At 47.3% G+C, this 26,649-nt stretch overlaps 1 protein-coding gene across 8 annotated transcripts in view; it reads left to right on the forward strand.

The window, feature by feature from the left end:
* Positions 1–216: 216 nt before the first annotated feature.
* LOC117898689 (serine/threonine-protein kinase Doa) overlaps positions 217–26,649 on the forward strand; it is a 38,458-nt gene continuing 12,025 nt past the window's right edge. The window contains exons 1-4 of one of the 8 annotated variants that reach the window (XM_034808304.1): positions 217–614; positions 2,045–2,163; positions 2,279–2,377; positions 14,334–14,541. In XM_034808304.1, coding sequence (XP_034664195.1) covers positions 444–614; positions 2,045–2,163; positions 2,279–2,377; positions 14,334–14,541 — 597 coding nt within the window. In that variant the 5' untranslated portion in view covers positions 217–443. Of the gene's footprint in view, positions 615–2,044; positions 2,164–2,278; positions 2,378–5,571; positions 7,547–14,333; positions 14,542–19,657; positions 21,143–21,844; positions 25,713–26,649 lie in introns of those variants that run through there. The other 7 variants (XM_034808299.1, XM_034808305.1, XM_034808297.1 and 4 more) reach the window with 7 other exon arrangements.

Raw genomic sequence — 26,649 nt, forward strand, 5'->3', positions numbered from 1 at the left:
ACAGAAATCCCACTATCGGTATTTTTGCAGTGATATATTTTTTAAGCGCCAATGTCTTTCCGCCTATCGCACAAAAGGACCGATATTTTCCTAGCCCAACTCTGCCTATCGATATTTTCAAATATCAACATAAAAACCCATCCCTGGCCAATAATCAGCAGCCGACGCGCTTCGGTTTTCCTAAAAATTCAATTTGTCTTGCAATAATGTTGCAAGCGTATCAATTAGAGTTGCTCAAATAAACACACAACATGCAGAGCAAAGCATTCCATGCGAGTGCCGTCAGTGAGAAGTCAATGTGCAATATATGTAATCCGTGTCGGCTGGAATAGACAGGCACAAAAGTGCGCCAAAAACTCAACAAACCAGAGGACAGAGAAATACCGTGGCAGACGGACTACTGCTATCAACACCTGTGCTGCATTCACTCAAAGGAACAACCCATGTACTCGAGCATCGCACAGCCAGTAAATATAACCTGGCAATCGCTGACCCAACTCTTGACAGGATTGTGGAAACGCTTGTATTCGCCCAGATCGCCATATCTAGCGCTGCCAGCACCCCCTCCCAAGCCAGCAGGTACAACGCAGTACCAGACACAGAAAGAGGAAAAGGTAAGATAGCGGAAAATCGACGCAAATGAAGCCTAACCATTCATGATATCTAGCCAAAAGAGCCGCTACCTGCCGATATCCAAGGCAAAAACAAGCCACACACACAAACACACAATATCGTGTGAACGGCTGATTTGCACCAAACACGCGCGTAGCAGCGTTGCCATTTCGTATAGGAAATAGTGGAAATGAAATGTTTTGTTTCTTTGGTTGAAATTAATCGTGCCATAGCGACTGCAATTCGAGTCTTTTAAACAAATGCCGCTTTATACTATGTACAAAACAAAAACAACAAAATATATGTACATATTGTTGCGCACACATTTTTCCAACGAGTTGGCAGCTCTCGGTCTCAGGCGTGGTGAATTTAAAAAGCAAGTGACCCATTCCTTCCAGTTAATAAGCAACAAATTTTCAAATACGTAACATTATATTCCCACTCACGTTTTATGCTATTTTTGTTGGTAGACCTTTTTAGTTTTAAAGTTATTTTTGGACATATTACAATGAAAGGAAGTCGTAAAAACTGGTCAATATTGTGGAAAATTGATAGATAAATCGGATAAACTTATTGTGTTAGCGCTGAAACTCCTAACTAGCTAGTAATATTAAATAGAACATCAAAATTGAGGAAAATTATTTAAGATTTACGGTATTTTTAGAGTATATTTAGGAAATGCCAGAGTATATTTCGGTATATTTCCGAGTTTCTGTCGGTATATTTTATCGATAATCGGTCACACTGGTGGTGAATTTTAATAAGCAAGTGACGTGAATTATTGAAAAAAAAACACAATTTGCGTAGAAAGGATTGTAATAATCCTAGTTATCGGTGGCTATTGAGGTGCAGCAAATAGTAAAGCTGCCCCCCGAGGGTAGAGTTGCGAATTACGGCCGTGGGCAAACAAAGTTGTCCAACACACGCGTCCACAAGCAGCTGCGTAAATTGGAGTGGAGAGAGACGCGCTGCTGGGTCAAAGACAATACAACAAAAATCAATTTAGCGCTGCTTTCCAGCCTTTCTAAGAGTCTCTCGGCGTGCTAAACCCAATAGCCAGAGTTGAAAGGTAGTTCCTGCATTTAGTTTTAGGTTTCTCCACAATGCTTGCATTGCTTGCACCACCCACCCCTCCCCCAAAAATGTGTCTGCTCTTCGAGTTGATTTCCCCACACGAACAGCATTGCAATTTATATGTATGTATGTGCACGGGAGTGTGTGAGTGTGAGTGGGGACGTGTGTATATGGCGTGCCAGCTGTATTTCCCACTCTACTCACCTTTGCACGGCGATTCGATGGAGGAGAGGTAGAAGCAGGCAGCTGCCAAACACTTTTCTGCCTTGTAAATTCCTCCAATTGCAACACGTTTCCCTTGCACTTCATTCAGATAGACAATTGTAACTTATCCGGACTCGCATTTCGTTCTTTAAAGATGCCCAGAACACGGAGACGCCACCACTCTAGGGATCGCTCCTCGGCCGGCACACGGGACAAGAGGAGACGACTCGACACTGCAGACCATTCGCCACCCATGCCAGAAGCCCCTTCGCCGTAAGTGCTATTCCATCTATCACGCTCTCTCTCTCTCTCTCTTGGGAGAGTTGTGTTGTTTTGTGTGCATGTTTCATGGGAAAATTTCAATTATTATTTGCAATTTTATAAATAGGCCCCGCATTACCAAAACACATCACACCAGGTCCGCGGCCAAGCGTAGGAGGCACGAGCTAGATGCAAAGAACGCCATCCCCATACCCAAGGAGCCCACGTAAGTTTTTGCCTCGGTTTTTTTGTTGTTTGACCTTTTAGAAGGCTAAAGATTAGTCAGAATTTTCATTTGCAAAAGGATTTCCACCACAGGGAAGTTTCACTCTTTCAGCTATTTGTGTTGTCGTAAATTGGCCATTTATTTGGATTATATTTGGATAATACGGCAAGATCCCACCTGTGGGATGTTTCTTGATGTGCCATCTTAGGTGTTTTTCTGTTTATATCAGAGATTTCCTGGCAGTTTCTTTACTTCCAAAAAACCTACAAAAAATTACCATTAAATTGTGGAAAGTACCAACTTATGAATGAGGAAAAGTGTTTCCTGGAAAGAATAGTTTATCTACAGTCGGACAGCTTCCACTTACCGATCCACGGGTAGTCCCAAGTCGTTTCTGATCCATGGCTATTTCCAGGGTGTCAGTGTCAGAGGCGGTGGCCAGTGCCAATCCAGTCAGAGTGTCCTGCCCACGCGGCTTTTGTTGGGGACTCCTTGGACTCGCTTTCTTTCAATGGCTTGTAGGCAGTCGTGTATTTAATGGCCAAGCAGCAGCAGTCATGGCAGCGAAAGACAAATTAACATTTGGCCATAAAAGGCAAGTGAAATTTGCGCTTGTTCCTGAACAGTCCGACAGTCAGCCTGTGGCTGGGAGGACAAGTGTGATGGGAGAGTCATCCTCTTCAGTCGGCTTACTGTAAATTAATGCGGATTCAGATTCAGCGATTTCTTTGTGCGTTTGACCCCCTTCGGAGGCGTGCTTCGAGGCTATCGTATTGCAGTGGAGGATGGGGGGAGAGGGACGAGGCGGGAGTGCCGCCGATCCTGGAGGGGCGTCTGAGAGTGTCTGTCCATTGCTGCTGCATTTCCTTGCCTTAATTTATGCGCCTGCGTATTTAAAGCGTATTTGCATATTACTCAAAGCAACTCGCAGACAACGCAGTGAGGCGCAACGATGTTGTCGCATTTATTATTGTTTAATGCACTTGGCTTGGCCTTTTTAGGAATTACCGCAGATAAAGAGCAGCAGCGGCAGCAACCAGAAACTCCGCCTCCCCCGCCACAGGGGGAGTTGTCTCATTTAACAATTTATCTGCCACTAGCAGCAGGAACCAGCCAACAGCCACAGGCGATTTCTTTGTGCGATAAAATGGCGTTTTTCATGTGCACCACTCGTCATTGTTTATTAACCTTTTGAATTTTGCAATAAAACACGCTTAATAAGTGTTCTTGAACCAAAGAGAGAGCGGGAGATTAATTGCCAAAGTCTGGTCTCCGTTCGTGTTCCTGCTGCAACGCGGAAGTATCCCCCAAAATGTCTCAAATGCAGCCCAAATATGAAAATCACAACAGAATCCGTCCATGTCGAATAGTATTGAAATGCTCTTCCGCTTTTCGCATTTGATTGCTTTTGATTAATTCTCAATTTCAATCAGATTTTATGTAAATTGTTACAAAAAGAAATTTCGGATCACGCATCGCATTGGTCGCGGTCTGCGGCGAAGGCGAGACTCTGTTGCGGCGAATTCATACCACACCAGCGACATGCTCGATCGATCAACTGTAAACTGGAAATGTGTGTATGAGTGTTGCGTGTGTGAGTTTGTGCGAGCAGCGAACTCGAGCAGCGGACGCCAACCGACACTTGTTCGCTGCGAACATATCCCCAACGAAATCAAACCGAAAACTCGCACGCGAATGAATGGAGGTGCTTGCTGCTGCCTTCTTCGGTCGTCGTCGCCGCCGCTGTGCAACCCAAACAGAAAAGTGTTTTATAGAAAATATATAAAAAAGTAAGGCCTCATGCTCTCATGAATCGGCTAAAATATTGTTCATAATCTTTAAACAAATGCAGCTGTCAAGTGTGTGTTTTGTGTGCACTGCATATTGAGTGGCCAGCGAGTAATCGCCTGTGATTTGTGTTTTGGTTTATTGTTTGTGTATCCTGGCCAAAAATTTAAATGTTTCAATGCCTTATGGAATTTTTAATTGAAAAACAGTACTCGGTCGTACTTAGTGATCCTCTAATGAATGCTGTGCACACGCTTTGGGGAAGAACTTGGGCTACTTTTGGGTTAACTTTGGCCCGATAAGATACCGCAGTAACAGTAACTATGACGCTCCGTCTTATCTGAGAAGCGACTGTGGGAGTCTCAACTGTGGGGGAGAGTAGTTGCAATTGGGGGACTGGAACTGAATCTGGAACCGGACGTGTTGATTGTGCTGTTTTGTTGTTTATTGTGCAAGGGATTTTGCACGCATTTCCGATAGATATCATTACTCACACCCATGGCTCGTGGGGGTCTCGCTGCGTCGCGGTTTGACTCAGCTCAGCCGCTGCGCAACAAGTTGTTTGGGTTTGATCCAACATTTGTTCGCAACTGTTTTTGTACCCTTGAAGAGAGAAGGGAAGGGGCTTTAAACAGATGTTTACAATACCAGAAAAGAAAGGGTTTTGGGCTAAAAGAAGCATCTGAAAAGGCCAAGAAAAATAATTGAATACGAAAAATGTGTAAGAAAAATCCAAAAGGGTATCCCCAATACGTTTCAGCATTTCTTTCGGTTTGCTGCTGTGGCGCACGAAGACTTGTGTTTCCTTTTTGAATCAGGTTAAAAAAGTAAAAATTGTGAAAACTGGTCGGTGAAGGAGAAGGAGGACCTGTTGGCCAGTTTGGTGAGCTGCTGGCTGGCTGGGTCTTTGTGCTGCAGACACTTTCTACTAACGTATTTCTCTCTTGGCACTGCACTGGCATTGCATAAAGCATTAACTGGTTGGTTAGGCGGTTCGTCCGATGTGGTAGGGGCCTTTGGGGATGCGGATTCCGGTCTGCGGGGTCTTATCAATGAACTTGCCAATTGGATTTGTGTGCGGGGTAATATCGTTGTCAAGGTTCAGGGTTATTTTCGAGCAGCAGCTAATTCAATTGTTGGCTGGGCCGGGTCCCTCCCCTCGGCTGCTTACTGCTGAAGCAACAGAAATGAAATGCGGCCAAGAAGAAGTCGCATAAATGCAGGGCCCCCGCAGAGTCTCGCCCCCAAAAGAGGCCACACTTACACTCACACACACAGCCAAGAGGGGGGTGCATTGAAAACGTGTTAATTACAGCGAAAAAGTCGAGGCACGGGCCAAGGGATCGTCACATCTCTTTTGCCTCTGGCTTGGGGTGTAGTACGTTGGGGACAGGCGAAGTGTGTGCACAGCATTCGGAATTAGATCTAAAACACAATCTCAACTCGATTCATTTAAGCAGCTGAATGCCGCGGAAATGCCAAACAAATGATAACGATAAAGATAAAGCTAAAAAGATATATAGAGAAACGATCTACATACAAAGCGAACGCGTTTAAAGTAAATGCTTCCAGAGCAGCTTAAATTTCAACGCCTCCCCCAAGTCGCATCGAACTGTGGAAAGATCAACTCAAATTACGAATAATTAACCAGAGAAGCAAACGACACAAGTAACACAGTGAAAAATAACAACAAATAAACAACAAAACAGCTAACAAAATGCCCATCGTTGGACAGCAATATGGTAATGGCTTTCGGCCATACAGCTCCTTTCGAGTGCCGCGCGGCAGTTGCAGCAACAACAATAGTCCCAGTGGCCAAGTGGCAGGTTCTTTAACCTCCTCCCAGCCACTAAGCAGCAATGGATCCAACATCAACACACGTGTAATGGTGAAATCAACGCCAGGTGCAGCGGCTCACAGGAGCAAGAACACAGCAGCCTCATCCTCGTCCTCATCCTCATCGATTCATCAGCAGGGAGTGACAGCCACAGCAGGCGCTGGAGGCAACTTCGTACGCCAACAGCCGTGGCGCAGCAGCTACTGCAGCATCAACAGCAACAGTCGCCTCAAAGTGCAGCAGGAGTCGCCCCATCCCAGTGCCCAACAGCAGAGATTGGGAGTGACCAGCAGCAGCAGCACATTCAAACCGCTGACACCGAAACTCATACGGAGAATTGAAACCACCTGCTCATCGTTGCGGCATGGCAAGGCAAGGGCACCACTGCCGCCGAGCAGCGCCCAGCAGCAGCCGCCACGTCCTGGACCCACGCCCAGCACTGCCAGAAAACAGTATCAGACAGCAGCAGCATCAGCAGCTCCCAGCCAGATGGGAACACCCACGAGCCAGAAGCGCACCCACCAGACGGCGGGCAAGTCCGCCAAGGAGAACTGTCCAGGGGTGCGCCTCACGCAGCGCTCCAGCAAGAATTATCCGGCACCGCAGCCACCGACAGCCACAGCCGCGCGTAGCAGGCAAACCACAAATGATCTCACAGGAGGACGAGTCGGAGTAGTTGCCACTCCTCTGGCACAGCGTAGGCAGCTGCCGGCCACGCCCAAGCTGAGCTTAAAGCAGCGCAATGGGTGCACCAGCACCACAAGCAATGGTGCTGGCGGCGGGAACTCCTCGACCGGCTCCAGCGACTCCCACGACTCGCCGCGACTGAAGAAGGCCTTCTCGAACAAGTTCCCCCAGGGTCTGCCCTTCGAGGAGGAGTTCTATGGCAGCAATCGCAATCGCTCCTACTCGCAATCCTCCAGCAATTATAGTTTCTACAGCTCTGTGGGCGCTGCCACCACACCGCACGACGACGATGATGACTACGGCGACGGCTACGAAGATGTGGAGGACATTCATGCTGACGAGTTCCAGCGCAAACCTGCCACCGATGAGTCGCTCTACGTGGATTTCTCCAAGCTCGTTCAGAGCCGCCAGCAGCGGCAGTATGTGCCAGCCAGCTCCTGGATCCGGGCATCGCCGGAGCACAGCAGCAGCAGCGGTCAGCTGACTCCTGCCCAGCAGAGGCGCAAGAGCACCAAGTACGCCCGCTCCATGCACGAGTACCTGTACAGCGATGACCACCAGAACGTGTCCCAGTCGAAGCATCGCCTGTCGGTGGTGGACGAGCCCGAGGATGGATATTATAGCTATGCGGCGGGCACTCCCGAACCCGATACGATGAGCCCAACCACTCCCCGGACGGACATCTATGTGGCAGCTGCTTCGTGGGCTCCCAAGCCGCTCTATCCCGACCGCGTGCTGTTGCCATCATCATCAGATGGGAACAACAATTACAGAAACAAGCAGCAGCAACCATCCCAACAGCAACAGCAGCAGCGCCGTCGGTCCGAGCACTTGGGGTCCACGACGTGTGAGTATAAGTGAGTGTCTCTTCAGCATTCAACATTCAGCGTTCAGCATACGGTATGCGGAAACTGGAGCCTAGGCCTTGAGTGGTACACGTCCACTCCTCTTCTCTCTCTCCAGCTGCTGACTAAGCGTTCTGTCCGCACTTCATTTTCAAGTCCAATCCCCACCATGCCTCCCTCTTCAATTGATTCTCGTTGCTGTTTTTTTGTATTTCTTGGCGCTGTGCCGCTACGATTCGGTTCAAGATCTCTCTCCCAAATTTGGTCAAGCACACCGCCCCTACTTATGAGCGGTGCCTCTGTCTCTGTGTGTGCTCTGTGTGCGGTTCTGTCCAAATAGTCGGACGACTCATTAGACAAGTCAAGCGCCGGGTTGTGCAACTGCTGCTGCTTCGAGATCTTTTAGCTGCGATCCACAGGGCATACTCTATGTGTTGACTTAGGGTTTATGCCCCAAGAGTTTTGGCCTCAATTTTTAAAAGAACTTTCTAGGCATCCCTGCCTGCCAGTTTTTCCATTACATGCTGGCAACTTTTTCCATCTAAACTTTATATACAGCAAACAATTAACACCTTTTCAGACATCTGCGAGCTAATCTAAATTTATTTTGATAGCGGAAATTTGTATAATTTTGATAAAAGTGGATTTATGCAATAGATAAACCCGTTCTGAAAGCTGAAACTAGTTTTCCTGCACTGATTTGTGTACCCTTGCATAATACACAGAGGAAAGGATCTGCTAGAACCCTAACCCAACTGCTTCAGTTAGTTCGAAAGTAACAAAACAATATGTTTATTTTATGTTGCATAAATCATAACATTTCATAATTACAAACCGACTACGAGGTACAAATTATGTCGCGACTCCCAACGTCACAAGTCTCATCAGACTGCAACCTTCCTTTATGGTTTTCTGGCTTACACCTTCTGTATTTAGTAGCTTTTTTCGATCTCTTAATTGCCAATATCCTTTGGGGACTCATATCTCAGTAAATGTTTTGTTTTTTGCCTTTTGCAATTATGTCAGCAGCTGCCAGCAGCAGCTACCTGTAAATGGGTCTATTAGGGTCTGGCCGGCTGTCCGCGCATGGGAGGGGCCCCGCGGACAGACTTCTGTTAAGCCGATAATGTCTTTTGGCTTTGAATTTGTCGCTTTTTTGTTTGCTTCTGTTGTATATATTTTTTGTCGGAGCTCTCGAGTTCATTTATCTGACGTTTATCACGATCTAAAACCGGACCTGTCTCCGCAGACCCATATACGATCATAATCGATGTTGCTACCGCCATCGGAACAGCGCCTAGCCATAAAGCTTAGATCTTGAGCTTACATTCAGCAATCAGCAGCATTCTCGAGCAGTTTCCGACAGCCAGCAGCAGCAGCAGACAGTCCCCCAATGAAAACCATAAATAAATCGAACAAAAAATAATAAAATAAAAACAAAAGTAAATAATGGATGCAGCAGCAGCAGCGCGAGCCAGTCAGGGGTGGCTGCATGTCTGTCTGTTTGTCTCCGGACGCTGTTTAATGTTTATACGAAATGATTTTAATGCATTTTATTGACTTCCTATAAACAGTCAGAGCCCGAAAGGTGATTGACTACTCGGAATAACAAAACCTCAACCCCAAACCCCCAAAACCCCTGTACAAACCTCTCGGATAAGTCAACTTCAAGAGAGAAGCAGAGAGAACAGCGAAGCGCTTCTAGACTTGATTTAAATCGAAGCGAAAAATTCTCAGCGCTTCCTTTTTTGGTTTTAAGAGGGGTTTTAGAGGGTAGGGGGGATTTTGGCATATTTAATTTTTGGCCTGTTGTTGAATTCGCTTTAACTGTTGTTTGTTTTCGTTAACAGTAATGGCCGGCAGCCAAGCAGGGAGGTGGAGTAGCTCTCTCCCTCTCTCGGGGTAAATTACATTACGTTCATTGAACCGCGAGCCCCGATCCGACGAACCCCAATCCGTTCCGAGATCTCTCTCTGTCTCGCTCGTTGACTGACGGATCCAAAGCGACTTTGAGTCAAGTTTTTGAGACATCAGACAGGCATTACTTGAACCTGACTGACCGTCAGCTGTGAGTGTGGAAAGTCGCTTCCTCTGTCCATGGGATGGCTTCTCCTCGTTATAGGAGTGGTGACTCTCTCTCTGTGTCGAACAAAGGCATCATCTGCTTTATTTGCAATGCTCATCTTTCTGTTTGAAGTGCTTATTGACGTCTGTTTTTTGCTGTGTGTGGCACCCAATGACCTTGCAATTGGCCAACATCAACCCAATGATCTCCTCCTGCCACAGTCCACTGACAAGTGCCCCGCATTCGGATAGCTGCCACCCAAATGGATTTGCATAATCCCCACCGCTGTGTTTGGGCCGTTAACATACTTGGCCACTTACTCATTCTTTTTGTTCAAACAAAACTTATAACAATATTTGTAACGTAACGGCATTTCTTTTGTCAGTTAAGGAGCGCGCGACAATCATTTGCATGCCCCCAAAGACCACTACGCTTACGCTTACCCCCTGACGTATACCTGTTCTCGAATCAAATCGAAGCCAAAAATTCCGGTTTCTCATTATGTTTCAGTTGAACACCAGAAATATACGTATTTATAGTACTGACCTCTGTCGCCTAATCAATGAGCAGCTCAACAGAATCGAACAAAGACTAAGAATCGCGTATAAAGATAGTTATTCAAGTTCTATAAATCAGGGATGGGGCACATCTTCTGAGATGTCTTCGAAAGTAGACGGGGAGAAAAGATAAATGATATTTCAAGTCCGGAGCTTCTTTGGAATAATTATTCTCTAATGGGATCAATGTTTTACTTTATTTATTAATGGATTAATAGACAAATGGATAAATTACAGGAAGTCATTTAGTATATCCACAGCGAGTTCCCGACCGACCGAGGGGCTCTGCAGTATGACGTGCAACCGAGCAACGGTTCTTGAGTTTACAAATCAGAAATAATACAGTAGATAGCGAAATATTTATGTTCAACATCGTTGTTTTTCATTTCAACATTGTAAGGAAATATATCGAGAAAATCTCCTCTGATGTGAGCTGTCAATCACAGACTAAATATTTATTGAGCTGGTAACACATATTTGGCATGTTCAATAACCAGACCTTCAAAGATCAGCCGCTCTTTGTATTCGTTTGGGTTTATTGATCCGAAATGGGAAATATCTTGCGGATAACTCACTCGATGAACTGTCAATCGAACACAGAAATAAACATTTATTGAGCTCTAGTATCAGTGTGTCATAACTGTGGTTCATAAACCCTCGAAGGCTTGAGCCTTGAACTATTTATTCCGCTGTAGCAATTTTCGGGGGCTATTCAACCTCTAGCGAGGCTTTACCTTTTTATTTTGCTTTGAATTTTCGAAGTGACGCATTACTTCTTCACTTTAATGGTAGCGAAAATTGGTATCCAATTGTTAACGCTTTTTTTAATGTCATTTGTACTTTTGCTTGGTCTTTAAACGTTTAATTTGTTTAAGCACAAAACACCGACAGAGGGACAGGGTGTGATGATGGAGGGAACTTCACATATGTGCGCTACGCTTTTGCTTAATGTATTTATGGCAATTTCAGGGTCAAAGCAAACAGCGCCGACGCCGCCGCCGCCGCACCACAAAAAAGCACAACCGATGCGACGGAGAGGGAAAAATCTCCTCCGTAGCACCCTCCCCCTCACACCCGCAGTTAAATGTTTGTCGGCGGTGCAGGCAGCCACAGCCAAGCTCTCTGGTGGGTTTAAAGTGTCTCAGTCTCAGCCTCAGCTGCGGTTCGGTTCGGTGTGCTCTATGTAAATCATGACAAAAAAAACAGCAACAAATAAACTGGTTTTCGAATGATTAATTTCATAATTCGATAACACAGCACAAATCACATCTAAGAAACTATTTTCTGTGCATGGCGCTGCGATAGTATTCTGATTTTCTGAGTCTCCAAATGGCATTTAGCACCAGAGATGGAGATGGAAATGTACTAAGCAGATGGATAGTTCTTCATTAACTCCGTATTCCTATGGAATTTATTTCTTTGTCTTACCTGCTAGATCTCCATGCGCAAACAATATAATTCTTGTCGTTAATTTGTTTTAGTTGCAAGACAACTAAAAAGGTGGAAAGGTGTTTGTGCAAATTGCCAGCCATTAAGGAAGTTGGTCAAGACATTGAATGATGTTTGTCTTTTGGTTAATTGCATTGCATTTGGCATTAATTCCGAGAAGGGGAAATGTTGCTTGCATAAAATAAAACCCAAGAATCGGTCAAGGTCGTCGGCACAATCAGGAAAATGATGTCCACATGGTGTGCCATGATAGCAGCAGAGACTGCGAAATGGGGCTAGGCCTGGCCATATAAATGTTGTATCATCTTTATGCCAGCAGAAAAATCAAGGCTAAATGACACAATATAGAATCAAAAGGCAATATATGTGAGCTGGCAGACCCTCAAGGGCAGTCCTTTGTATTGCGAAATGCTCTGCAAATATGGGTGCGAATGTTGTTCCCTTTCCGATCATATTGAAACTCCATTTTGTATAACAAACGATGTGTCAATCACCTCTGGGAACCTCTGGCTGGAGTCTATCCAACTTTGTAGCCGTATCTTATCGCCTTTCCCATGGTACTGGACTGTCATAAGTTATGACCACTTAGAGCAATAAAAGCAGTCAAATTCCATACAATCACCTTCAGATCATCGAGATAATCGATGTTCCATAACACCCCTGAGAAACATAACTAACAACTGTGGCTAGATGTTATGTCGGGAAAGCAGCGCTTCATGGATATTTATCTTATCTGCTTCGATTTCATATCAGAATTTTCCTAGCCTGACAAGCCCTTTTATAACCCTTTTGTTTACTTTGGTTTTATTTCTTCAAGTTCTTTTGGGTCAAACGTGGCTTTCGATTTGTTCATTTGTTTTGCCTTGAGTGGCATATTTTATTGAGCCAATTATCTCTAAAACACAGACATAGACACACAGAATGTCTCTGTCTAAAAAATGATCCGACCCAAATCGGGCGGCTATTATGAACTTGGCTTGCCATTCGCTTCCTACTTCCCGCACAAGTGTGAACACTCTTTTCCACTCTGTCCAAAATCGAAGCTGAAATCGGATTCTGAATCTGTATGTGAATCATTAATATCCAATTATAGTTTGCCATAAAAGTTGTTCTAATTTGCACGCAGCGTGTCATTAATCAAAATGTTGCAAGAACATGCTCGCTCGCTCCTATAGAGATATTCCTTTTATTAACTACCGTAAGCTATCCCCATAAGGGGATTCTCGACAGACGCCAGTCAAAGATCACTTTGTCTGTCAGCTGCTTTCTGGTTTTTTGGCCCAAAGCAACAAGAGGTAGAGTCTGTTTCAAGCCTACAGCACTCTGGCCTCTCCACTCCACTTCACTTCGCTCCGAGCTGCGTGTGTGTTCAAGTTGATTTGCTGAAGTGTGCGCAGGCGTTTGAGCTTTTGTCATGGCGTTGTGCGAGTAATTGGTAGACAGACACAGTACACACAGCTATGGTCAAAATAATAGGGAAACTTCGTTAAGAAAAAGCTTAGGAATATTTCATAATAATTGCAAACAGATAAATAAAAGCTAAGAAAATCGAATTGTAATGGAAACAAAACAAAGAAAGTATGATCTCCCTATTTGTATGACCGCTGCTGTAAATAGCTGTAACTGTATCTGTAACTGCATTTGTATGCGCCTGCCTCTGTTGTATGTGGATCGCGGCTCGTACTTGTAGTCAAAGTCACTTTCAGCTTCACTGCCGGCTGCTGCTCGCCATTCCACTCCACTCCGCTCCGCTCTGTTCGCTCTGTGTTCGGGTTCTGCTTCCACCATAATTTGTGCCCAAATTTAGAGACCCAACCGATAGATTTTGTTTCTGTTTTTTTGGGTGCCACGTGGGCGACAGCAAACCGACAAAAACTTTCGTAATCGCTCCAATGAGAGTTGCCTTATTAGCATATGGCTCTGAGCGCAGACTTCTGGCTCTTATGAGAGAATATCCGACGGCGCAGCAGAGCAGAGCCACTGCATAGGTCAGTTATCTTCCGATCCGCTGATTCATCCGCAAGCCAAGATCTTTGGCTGCTGCCCACCCGCGTCTCGATTCGAATCGATTGGAACCATGAGATTTGGTTTGTTGTGTCTGGGGGTGTGGTGTGGATGTAACATGAACATGAACATGAGAGCGATACGCTCTGGCTACCTATTGCCTGCCAATGCTATTGACACAGTTTCTGGCCTCGAACGTTGCTGCTGCCGCTGCTGTTGGGTTCACCTTCTCGCGGTAGTACTTTGGGGATTGTGTCATTTCCCCAGACCAGATGAAGTACTCTCAAAGGCATTTATCCAAAGGTGGGCTGCCAGCTAGATAGCCAGCCAGGTAGCCATCCGGGCCAAGTTGATTAACTTGATTGGTAACGCAAAACTTATTCGCCAACACACGTCTCACAGCTGGGCCCAAGAATCCGATCGCGAGGAGACGTGCGACGACGGGTTGTGGCAAGGCGAGCGTTGAGCGTGGAGCGTGGAACGGCTTAGCGCGCTCGCTGCTGCTAAGTAGCTTTCCATGTAGACGACTGACGTCTGCGACTGCCTGACTGACTGACTGCCGGTTGTCCAATTCTCCTAATTCTCTGACTTTGTGGCACTTGGGCGTTGCTCCAAGGACGGCCGGCCATTCATCCGCACTCGCGGGCACATCAAGTGTTAAGTAATACTCCGACCACACTCCATATTAATCGTATCTCTCTTTCCCTCTCTCCTGTTCTTGCAGTTTCGATGACAGCATTTCTTCCCGCCGGCGAAAGGAGCGTTCAAAGCGTTCGCATCGCAAATCCCCCGCCACGGGCCGGCGACAGCATCAGAAATATCGCTACAGGGACGAGACCTCGCACTCGAGCTCCCGTCGCCGTCATCGCGATCGGCCCAAGGATGAGCGCGACAGCGGGCGCAGCAACAATCGACAGTTGTCGTTGGCTAAGGTAAAAACTTTTCATTTTATCATCACACGGCATACACACACACACATACATATCCGAAACAACAATGAAAATTGTAGGGACTCAGGGCAACAAAAAATAATCAATAATACAAAAGAAAAAAGCTAAAGAAAAGCAAAACAAAAATGGTAAAAGAACAAATTAAGACAAGACAACTGACAGAAAAAACATACCACAGATTGACTATATGTAAACCTCTACCCTACAGCTATGTAGATACTTAGTACCCCTTACCAACAGATGCTTATACCCCAATGTATGTAGATACCTATCCCAATGCATTTCATTGGCCGGCATTTACCCTTGTGTCTCTGCCTTCTCTTTGCCAAAACCAAAAGCAAAACTTGTTCCTCGATGATAGATCGTTGATCAGTTGTTAAATCACCGCAATACCATAAGATTCTATACTCTCGTTACGCGATGCGATGCTGTTCTTTAAGCGATATCTGGAAAAGTCCCAGCAGGTGGCCGATCACTTTGAGAACTCGCGGATACCGTGTTATATCAAAATGCGTGAGCTGCCGGCACCGCCAATCAACGATCACTGCCGTGATCTACTGTTCGAAAGCTCTGCACTGCGTTATATGCCGTATACGGAGGATTGGATTGTGGTCGAGTACTTTGCGGATCACGACAGTGATTATCTTGTAAGCTAAGCCAGCCCTGAATCCAAAAGCTCTTTCCATAATACTCTCTACTCTGTTCGGTTCTGTTCTGTGTGTTGTGTTATCGATCGATCGATGGATGGCTGCTCCTCCGACTGTTTGCCAATCGCCTCCGCCTCTGCCCGTTGACTAACTTAATCGCTTGCCTTGCCTCACATGTTGCCTGCTTTACGAAATAATACAATTTATACATGCATACCTACATATATACACTTGATTCTCGATTACATGTCGAGTGCTTTTCGGATTGCTATCACACAATCGGGGACGCCATTGCAGGCACTCGCAGCAGCAACGACGCTCGAACGGAGGAGCCTCTTTCTTATCTATGCGGCATTCATTCTGTGTGTGTGCTAAATTTGTCATCAGATTTGTCACTTGCTCTTGCTCTTGCTCTTGTGTGGCTGCTACAGTAGATGCACTCTGAATGCCCAGTGGCAATGCCAATGCAGCAGCAACAGTCTGTGTTTGTAGGATGACTGGGATGCAGTTGGACTGCACTTGAGACTATCATCCATCCATCCATCCAGCATGAGTAGTGTGAGTGCGTGTGAGAGGTCTGATAACAATACTTTGGAATTTATGGAAAAACTTGCATTGTGCCTGTATAAATCAATTGATTCGAGAAGAAATAGTGACTGGGGTAAAACATGGTTAATATTGTGCCACCGAAAACTATGTAGATCCAAGATTCAGATAAGCCTTTGAATATGTTAAAGTTAACACGATCCAAGACGATATATACTCTGCATGTTCGTGGAATATGTTCAACATATTCCAGCAAGAAAGATATCCAGAGAAGTTTCCAAACACGTACAGATTAAGCAATTTCTAAACTCCCAACATCTATCTATAGATCCACTTGAAAATCCCGACCAAAAAGACTCATCATGAATGGTATGGCTATAAGAATCAAAATTATACCGAATAGCTGATTAGATAGTGCTGTCTGGCAACGATTCCTTCAATATGATGAAATTTTAGCAACAATTCTTAAGCGCTTTATTCTATCCAGCAATTAATACGAATTTGCTTAATGAAGCAAAGAATCTTTATAGTTTTCATTCACTGTGTCGGCACACTTCTCTGTGTGTGTCTGTCTCCCTCCGCCTTATCTGTCTCTCCGTCTCTGTCCTAGTTATATGTATATTTTCGTTGATCAATTGATCATTTGACATTAACTCGTTGTTCCGTTCTGTTCGTGCTGCTCTTCGGCTACTCGTCAGCTTTTGTCAGTTGCCCATTCCGCCGCCAATTAAGTGGGGGATTGCTGAGTAACGCGCATAGAATTTCCACCCGATCCCCCCTCTCGATCCGCCAAGATTCAGTTCTTTCGACAATTGGAGCAGCAGCAGATAATCTGCCATGCGGCAAAAACGAAAGCGAAGAATGGCTTCAACGAGGACGAGGATGAGGATGCCTACTACAATGGGTATGATGATGCTGTTGGGGATGATGATTGTGTGGCCATCACACGTTGCCTGATGCTCAAGCGGCAGCGTAATCACTTCGATCTGGTGGCACTGTGCGACATGCCCGTGGATCGATATGCCGGCGACAATTGGATACTCGAGGAGTACTTTGTGGATCACACGGATGACTATCTTGTGAGTGGAGCAGTGCCAGAGTCTTCTTTCTGTGTCTCTTTGTTGTGTTCTGCATGCACTTTGTTGTGTGTGTTGTTGTGTCCCTTCTCTGCAACAGTCTTGTCTCTCTTTGTGTGCCTCTTGCCACTGCGCATGTTCGTGCCACCACACAGCTGATGATGATGCGCGCGCAGCTTCTCTTCTAAACACTTTTTTTCGTGTTCTACGCTGCCCTGCGCCGCCGCCATTGGAAAATTATAAATAAAGTTTTTTCTTTCTTCGCTGCGTGTTTTTTTTTCGGTTTTCGGTTGAGAATTTTCAAATTTGAGAAAACCGAAACAGATTCAAATCTTCGTTTGTTGGCAGCAGAGTGTCGTGTCGTCCGTGTTGCCGCCAACATCAACCGTGTGGTCTGGTCTGGTCGTCGTCGATTCTCGGTTGTCGGATCTTTCGGTCTTTTGGCCACTCGGTCTACCCAAAACGTGTAACAACGGTACGATAGGAGCACATCTTTCCTCTCTATATACATAACTTTGTATATATTTGTATACATTGTATCTTTCTCTCTCTTTTTATCGTTTCCTTTTCGCGAACTTTGTTTATCCGTGTGTTTTTGGGGATACATTTAAACATATACTATGTATGATACCTGCAAAGATGTATAAAAAACTAACAAGAATCGCACAACGAGCGCAAACTGACATAATACCAAAAAAACAAACTAAAACCACGCAAATTTAAGTGTTTTAAAAATAAAATTGAAAATAGCAACAACATCAAAACCAAATACACCAAAAAAAACATAAAAAGTGTTAACAAAAAGCAAACGATACTTTGTGAGGAAATTGTTTTAAAGAAAAAGGAAACCAACACCCGAGAAGTGTAGTGCAGAAAGTCCCAAACAGATTTCAATAGATTGAACTTTGCACTTTTCCAACATAGTTTTTGCAGCTACTTTTTCGATGGGGGGAATAGATACAGACTAGTGCAGCCGCAGAGATAGAGATTGATGAGGCAGAAACAAATGAGAAATGAGAAATGGATGCAGTAGGAATCGAAACAAATAAGAAATGGATAAAGAAGGAGAAGAAGGAGGAGCAGCAGCAGCAGCGGCCAAGCAAATCAAAACAAAAACTCAAAACTAACAAACACACACACGAGAGAGCGAAACTAAATGAGATGAGAAACAGCACACAAAATGGAGCACACACGTGTATGAGTGTGTGGCATATACATAGCATATATGTACATATGTTTTGTATATGTACTCTATATGTATGCGCCACACGGATCAGCGGGGATTATTCATCAGGCTGATGCCTGCCACATCATCATCATCATGATCATGGTGATCTTTGTCGCTGCTGCTGCTGCTGCCACAGACCCTCTGGTGTTCCTCCTCGCCGCTAGTTTTTTCTATAATTTTCTCTGTAGTGCTATTTTTGTAGTGCTTGCATTTATATTTAGTGCCACAACAAAATTTATAGATATAGCGAAAAATATATGCAAGATACAAAACATGTACAATACGCCTCAGAGTACATAATAATCCCATAATTTCGGACATGTGTTATGATGGAACAAAAAGAGTCAACAGTGGGTTGGAATGGTTTTTCCCTTAGTTTTTCCCATTTATACATATTATTTGCACGGTGTGTGTGATTGAACAGTAAAAAACGATTGAGATAGAAACGCTTCAAAAATATCTAAAGATTGAGAAAAACTAATTTAAAAATGCAATCAATGTGCAAATACTGCAATTATCGCAGGCCATAGATGCACCAAATGGAAATTATAAAGAGATCAACAGATCATTCACACCTCTGATAGAGTCTTTACTGTACACAGGAAGAGGGGGGACCACTGGCGTCACACGTACTGTGTCTTGTGTACTACGTATAATGCCCGGTCCGGTCCGGTACGGTCCGGCGGCTGCGCCAATTTACGTGCGTCGTCGTCTATTTGTTAAAAATAAAAACCGATTTTCGAACAGAACACAGAACCGAACGCCCAGTGAGATATCACACATTAGTGGGTCTAGAGATCGGCCAAAGATCTCCAGGGATCTCCGATGTAGCAGATGGATGATATATGCACATATGTAGGGCAAGGTGTAGAGGCAGAGCGAGATGGAGGAGAAGTCTTCTCATATGTGAAGGCGGCGCCGCGATCAATGAGCTCATTGCTGTTTACGAATTGTAATTTTAAGGTATATAAATACACATATAAATATGTAGAAATACATACAAACAAGTGTACAGTGGCAGCTCTTTTAGAAGGATCTACATAGATCCCATCCGTCATGCAAACGACATGCATGTTGTTGGTTATTTTGCTATTCTCGAGCATTCTCTTTTGCAGCATTCGCTTGTGCATCAATATAGAAGGTACAAAGAGAAGCTTCACTGTATGTCTCACTCCCTGTCTGAAAATTGGGGTAAACCAGAGCGCTACTATATATACAAATGAATCGAATGTGGTATACAGTAAATAGGTAGTTTGGGGCGCCAAGAGGGAATATACAGGGACACACGGCGATTTGTCGATCATTGACGATCATTGGATCAATTAATAAGTCAAGTCGTAAGGCAGTTGCCAAAATGCCAATGAGACATTGACATTGAGCGTACGAGATCCGTCCCGTTCCGATTCAATCCGATTCGATTCGATTGTCTTGTCGAGCGGGGCAGCCACAGGTTTCCTTTGTGGCCAGCGCCAGCTGCCTCGCGAGTCTCGTCCAAGTAGTCAATCGAACGCTATCCAACGCAGTCCGTAACCGACCGCCAGTGCAAGATTAGGTAACCGAAAGAATTCCCATTCTTTTTTTTATTCGCTGTACACCCGAAGAAGCACCAACCGCGAGAGCACACTGGACCCAGAGTCAAGCAGAGCCACCGCCCAGGCAGAAGAATGTCAAACGAACTAAGCGAAATGATCGCCCTGGGGTGTCCGGATCTTACGTCCCAGAGCGAGCTGATCCTCAACACCGAGCGGCGTCTCAGCATCAAGCAAATGACGGCCACAGATTTGTCCAATCTTCGGGCTGCAGCTGCTGCGGAGGCTGCGGCCCAGGTCCGAGCCCAGGCCGAAGCAGAGGCGCGGGCCATTGCCGAGGAACAGCGGCGTGTGGCCCATGCCGCAGAGATCAAGGCCAGGGCACGGGCCGCCCTTGAGGTGCAGGCACAGCTGCAGCGGGTCATGGAGAGCGAGAATCGCAGGCAGCACGAAAAGGAGGAGAGAGAGCAGCAGGAAGCTGACGAGGAGGAGGAGGAGGATGAGAACGGTCCGGCCAAGGGCTCGCTGCCCACGAATGCCGCACCACGCGATCGTCTCACTTCGCTGCCCAACGTCCTGGACGATGGCGGGGCACAGGGCACCTCCAAAGAGTCCTCCCCCGAGAAGAGCACTTCCCACCTGGCTGACTCCATTGAGCTGCTGCGAATGCAGCGTGCGGCACGCGACGCTCGTTCCAACCGCAACAGAGAGCGCTCCATATCGCCAGAACAGAGGAATCGCGAGCGCAGCGCTGCCCCCGATCGTCTGCAGAGTTCGGCGAGCGTGAGCAGCATCGATTCGACCAGCGTCAGTGCCTCGGTGTCCAAGGCAACCAGCCGTCGGGGCAGCACCTCCAGTGCGGCCAACGAACCGGCGGCTGAGCCTTCAGGGCTCGCGCCACCCAATTTACCAACAAAGTTTCCGCTCACAAAGACCGTGTCGGCACCGAGCATGATGAATCGGCGACGCAGCAGCCTGACAGCGCTCTTTCCGGGTCCCTCGCCACTGGTGGCACCCGAGCCCTCGCTCCACACCAATCCACAGCCAGTGCCAGAGTCACAGTCCACGGCACAGGAGGAAGTGCATGAGACACCCAGGTTGATGATTCGAAGAAAGACACCGCCGCCCGTGGGTGCCAATCTGGGTGTGAATCTGAAACGAGTGACCGCACCCAGTGGCTCCGTTACCATCAAACCAAAAGAGTCACCCATGCTGGGCGTGGTACTGCGGAAAGTGGAAAAGAAAGTTGTGCCCCAGAAGAGCATCCTGGACGATGACAAGCCCCTGTATCACTTCTCCATTGTGCGCAGCGATCACAAGGAGCATGTGCCGGCCCAGAAGCCGATACCAAAGCCTGCACCGGTAAAGCCCAGTCCCGGTGGCATTCTCACGGGGCCACAGGTGGTGCGGACCGTGAGGCAACCAGTGCCCGTCAAGCCACAGCGTCCGCAGATGGGTGTGCCCATCACCATCACGAAGATCCAGGGCGACAAGATCATTATAATCAAAAAGATCATTGTGCCGAAGAACAGTAAGATACCGGAGCAGTATCTACAGGTTGGTGCCAACGATCCTCCTCATGGTGCTCGTCGTGAACGTCGTGATTGCTCTGTGGTGTGCTGTTCGGTGTCTCGTCTCTGTGGTTCCGTTTCCCCGTTTGGTGTCTTCCTCTATTTTCTGTGTTCTGTTTGAAAACTATTTAGAATTAGAATTTACCTCGATTGTTGCTATTCTCTTGAACATTCAACACACACACACACGAACATAAATGGCATATACCTTTTGTGGATTGAAAGCTGTAGGGCTTAGGGCACATCAATAGGTAGTAGATTCAGTAGGAACCATTCGGTATGGGTTGCTGTTGAACTGAACGGAAATTGCCACTCACGCGGGAACGTAGAATGAACGAATTTCATGTCATAGTATGGTACTGTCATTCACGCCTGAACGCAGATTCCACACCATTCCAGTGGAGCGAAGCACAACTATTAGGCAGGATGAATGTAACCCAAAGAATGTTAATTAGGATATTTCATCTATGGTTCTATCAGGGGTTAAAGGTAAAGTGGCACTTGTTCATTTCTTTAAGTTTTTTCTTCTACGAATACCTCGAATCTCTGATCAGTAGTTCTCTCTCTCTCTCTTGTCAATCTCTATCTCTGCAATGGTTTAACGTATGTCTCTTTACTCTACCGAAAACAATCAATCGAAATAAAAGCTAATAATAATTAATACACTGCCCACAGCGGCTAAACATAAACACAAACAAAATCAAGTCCTACGCGAGTTAAAAAACGATTTAAAAGTGGAAACCTAAATGAGTGAAGATGTTGCTAGCCAGACATCCTCCGCAGTTGCAGTGCCGCCACCACATAGCCCCTCAAAGCCAAGCCCGAGCCCAATCCCAAACCCAACGACTGCTGCGACTACGCTGAGAGCCAGGGAGGATAATTCCAGGGAATCTGTGCCACCAGCCCACACCAACATGCAGCAGGCGGCAGCTCCCCCAAAGCCCACACCGACGCCACCGGCGAGCGGGCAGCAGTTCTTCCAGCAGGTGGTCTCCCCACAGTTTGCATCGGTGCTGTCGTCCAGCATACCGGAGACCAAGTGTGCCGTGCGGTCGCCCATCTCTTCGCCATTGGCGATCCGCAAGAATCGGCCGCTGCTGCCGGCGAGTCCTAAGTCGACGCCGCCGCTGCCGAGGAAACATCATCCGCTGGCCTACAATGCAGCCACTGGGACAATTAGCGCCTCCGGCACGGCGCTGCCGTCGCGCCTGATGACCACAATTGCCTCGAGTCCCGCCTCGAGCTTCTCGCTGTCATCCTCCTCATCGCCATCCTCTTCGCCACCGCCGCCAGTGCCGTGTCGAGCGCCCAAGAAGCAGCCGCTGCCTGCCTCTGCTTCGACTTCGACTGCATCTGCGGCTGGGACGGAGATCAGTCTGGACAAGCTGCTGCAGCAGCAGCAGGAGCTGCAGGAAAAGTCAGCGGCCGCCACGAACAGCGCCAAATTGGATGCCAATTTCTACGATGCAGAGATCGAGATGATGAACAAGTATCTGAAGAGTTTGCCGGACTACAGCGAGCTGGACAGGAAGCTGCACCAGGAGTTCCAGGAGTGTGAGGATCTCTACGATCGCCTGAAGCGACAGCAGCAGCCGCTGGCCAAGTCCAACTCGCAGCAATCGGTGAAGACCGCTCCGGTGGGACCAGCAGCAGCAGCAGCTGCCTGTTCCTTTGGATCATCTGGGCCACTGTCCAAGTCCTCGTCCATCAATTTTGCACAGAATCCCAGGGTACAGCCGCAGCAACAGCAGCAGCAGCAGCCGCCCCTCCGTCTGGCTTATCCCTCGATCTTCGCGCAGAACGGAGCGGAGCCCAAGCTGCAGCGCAGCATCTCCAGCTCCAACATGCCACAGAATGTCAATCCCTTCCGTCCGCTGCCCGGCAAGAACTGTCTGCAGAGCGGCTCGAATCTGTCGCTGAACAAGCAGCTGATGAACGACTTCTGGAGCGAAAACCTCAGTGGTGGCAGCGGCGGCGGCTCCTCTCAGAAGCGGCAAACGCCAAAGCGCACTTTTTGGAACTACGAAAAGATCTGCGGGGCGCAGCTGGGGGATGCGGGACAGCCCTTCAAGGTGGACGCGAAGACGGCCAAGAAGTTGGCCATCTTTGATCCCACTGTGGCGGAGGCGGCCCAGAAAGAGTTGCAGCGGCCACAGCAGGCGCCACATGCCCACAAGCTGCAGAAGAACGCCTCGCTGTCGCATCTGGATCTCAAGGTGCGGCAGGCCGTCACCAAGGATGATCTCTACAAGCTCATTTGCAATGAGCAGCCACAATCGCCAGCCACGAATGGGAATCCGAGTGGGACACAATTTGTCAGTCGAGTGCCCGTCAAGCAGCAGCAGCAGATGCCACAGCCGTTTCCACAGCAACAGCAGCAGCAGCAGCTGCAGGCACTGCCCAAGAGTGTCTCCATGAGCCATGTGCCAGGCGCAGGTCTTCAGCGCACCACCAGCCGCACCCACATACCCTGCTACATGAAGAACCTGCCATCGCTGAGCAGAAGCACCTCCAATTCGGCGATACTGATGTCGCAGACACAACGAAAGGAGGCGCCGCCAGCAGTAGCTCCTCTTTTGGCTAAGCAGCAACCTGCAGCTGTGGCCAAGAGTTCCAGCAGCTCCTGTGTGCCCTCGCCACGCTGTGCCGCTGCCTTCTTTAGACGCCCACAAGAGGCAGCCACACCCTTCAACACTCAGCAGCAGCAACAGCAACAGGTGGAGACGTCATCGGTGGGTGATTCGGCATCGCTGGAGCGAAAGTCGGAGAAGAGCAATAGTACGATCAGCACGAGTAGCTTTACGGTCACAAATTGCTGCACCACACATCTGCCGCAGCTCTCAAAGTTCACCTCCTCGTTCCATATTGCACCATCAACGACGACTAATGCTACGGCAACAACAACAACCTCACAGCAGCAGCAACAAAGTGAACAACAGCCAGCAGGGGCTGCAGCGGCAGGAGCATCATCATCTTCGATGGCTGCCAACAGCAACTCGGAGATGCCAACAACAAACTCAGCAGCAGCAGGAGGAGGAACGGCTACGTCAGCCACAAAGCGCCAGAAAGATGTCGAGAACAAGCTAGAGAAATGCCTGAACGACATGCTAAAGTTGAAGACCAACAGCAACAGCATCATGTCGCAGTCGTTGACAGCAGCAGCAGGAGGAGGTGGAGAGCAGCAGCAGCAGCACAAAGACCCGAAGATCACGGGGGCATCCGTTGGCGAAGGCCCCACGAACGCCAGCAGCAGCAGCAGCGGCACTGGTGGCAGTGGCGGGAACAAATATGGGGGCGAATCGCAGATACCCGTGCCAGTGCAGCTTTACGACCCGCAGAAGCCGTTGATGCAACAACAGCAGCAGCAGCGGATCTGCTACCCCATTGGAAAGTCCAATTCTACCTCACAGCTACCGATGGGTGGCTATCAGCGATTGTTGCAGCAGCAACATTTGCATCCGCAGCAGCAGCAACAACAGGAGCAACAACAGCAGCAACAACAGCAGCAGCAGCAGTACCCACAGCATAAACGACCCTTCCTGAATTGGAATACTTTTGCCTGTTCGGCCATGAATGGATCCAGCGATCCCTTCATGCAGCAGCAACAGCAACATTTGTACCCGCCACATCTCAGCCACAAGCTGCAGCAATCGTACTCATCCTCCCATGTGGCAGCCGCATCCAAGCAAACGCCCAAGTCCGGCCTGGCGCTCTTTCTGCAGAAGAACACCAACAAGGAGAATAAATTTGGACAGCAGCAACAGCAACAGCAACAACCATCGCTGCAGCCTCCGCCTGGCATGATGCCTCAAATGTATGGCGCCTACCAGGCGCCGCAACCACAACCTGCCTCCAAAATGAGTTATCCTCGCTCTGGGGTCGGCGGACCGCTGACACACTCTGTCTCGTTTAGCTCTGCCCAGCGACCCACAGCCATGCAGCAGCATCAGCAGCAGCAGCAGCAGCAGCAGCAGTTCCACCATCAACAGCAACAGCAGCAGCATCCGCCACATTCCAACTTTGGGCTGGGGATGATGAGTCGCAATTACTATAATCTGCCCAAGCAGCAACAGCAGCAGCAGGAGCGCAAGCCACTGCAGACCTTTGATCCGTATGCCTATCCCAAGCCGAATCAGATGCAGTCGTCGGTCAACAAGTACCAGCAACAGCCACAGCAGCCAACGCATCCGCATACGCAGCAGCAACAACAGCAGCAGCAGCAGCAATTTCTCAATGCTTCCGTTGGGGTTGGAGCAGCGCAAGGGGGAGGTGCCGCCGCTGGGCTTCAATATGATCCAAATACAAATACGCAATTGTATTACGCGTCACCATCGTCATCGACAACGGCAGGCATGCAACCGCAACAGCAGCCACCGCAACACCAACAACAGCAGCAACAGCAGTTGCAACAAAGCAATTCTGTCATATTCAATCACTCAAATCAACAACAGCAACCACATCATCTACAACAACAACAACAACAGGCACCACAATTACACCAACAACAGCAACAAAATGAAATGTCCAAATCCGCATTGGGATTGCACTTTATCGAGGTAGATTCTACATAGAATGTATTCCACAAATCATACATATTTAGTGTGTTCTTTTTTGTGTGTGTTGTTTTTTGTTGCACTACTAACAGCATACTGCTCTCTCCCCGCTGCTATCCTTACCCATACTCAAGAACTTGCCACATAAATAACCAGATGACTCAGACTCGCTGCGATGTGTGCTTCTCCAAAAAAAGGCCTCTGACGAAGAACACGATGATGTTGATGTTGATGATGATTCCCATTCCCTTTGCCATTGCTTTTGCCTTTTCTGTGGCCCCAAGTGTCTGTCTGTCTGTTTGTATGTACTTCCTGTACTTTTGGTGGCCTTTCAAGTGTGAAACATCCACAGCCCCAAAAACACCTCCCTGATGATGTGGGGTACTCTTCTTTGGTCTTGGCAAGCAGAATCTTGCACCAAAACCATTGCACAATCGACAGACTGAAAAAAAGGGGAAATTCAATGTCAATTTCCTTGGGGGCTGCTCTCTATAAATAGTTGCCGCGGCGGCCACTTAATTTATTGTCTGTTTATTTGGTTGCTATAATTTTTTTTTGGCTAATCTTTTAACTGCTTGATGATGCTGCCACTGCCACTGACGCTTCTGCTCCCACTGCTGCCGCTGGTTTATTGTTTAAATATTGCTAAACTGTATGTAATTGTTTTAATAACTAAACAAAACAAAATAACACTAAACAATACGCGGAACGGAACGCGTTTTTAGCAGAGAAAAATTGTGATGTCTAAAAATATGTAACACCAGATGGTGGATGGGATGCGATCTCTTGTGGTCTCTCTCTCCATCCTCGAGAGAGCCACTGTCGCTCTCCTTCGATCTCTCTCTATACGACTCTTGAATGCTCTTACTATCCTAAAACTTCACCAAAGAATGATCCCACCCATGACTCACTCTTTGAGCGTAAAATGTTAAAGAGGAAA

Source organism: Drosophila subobscura, chromosome O (assembly GCF_008121235.1).
Source record: "Drosophila subobscura isolate 14011-0131.10 chromosome O, UCBerk_Dsub_1.0, whole genome shotgun sequence".
NCBI lineage: Eukaryota > Metazoa > Arthropoda > Insecta > Diptera > Drosophilidae > Drosophila > Drosophila subobscura.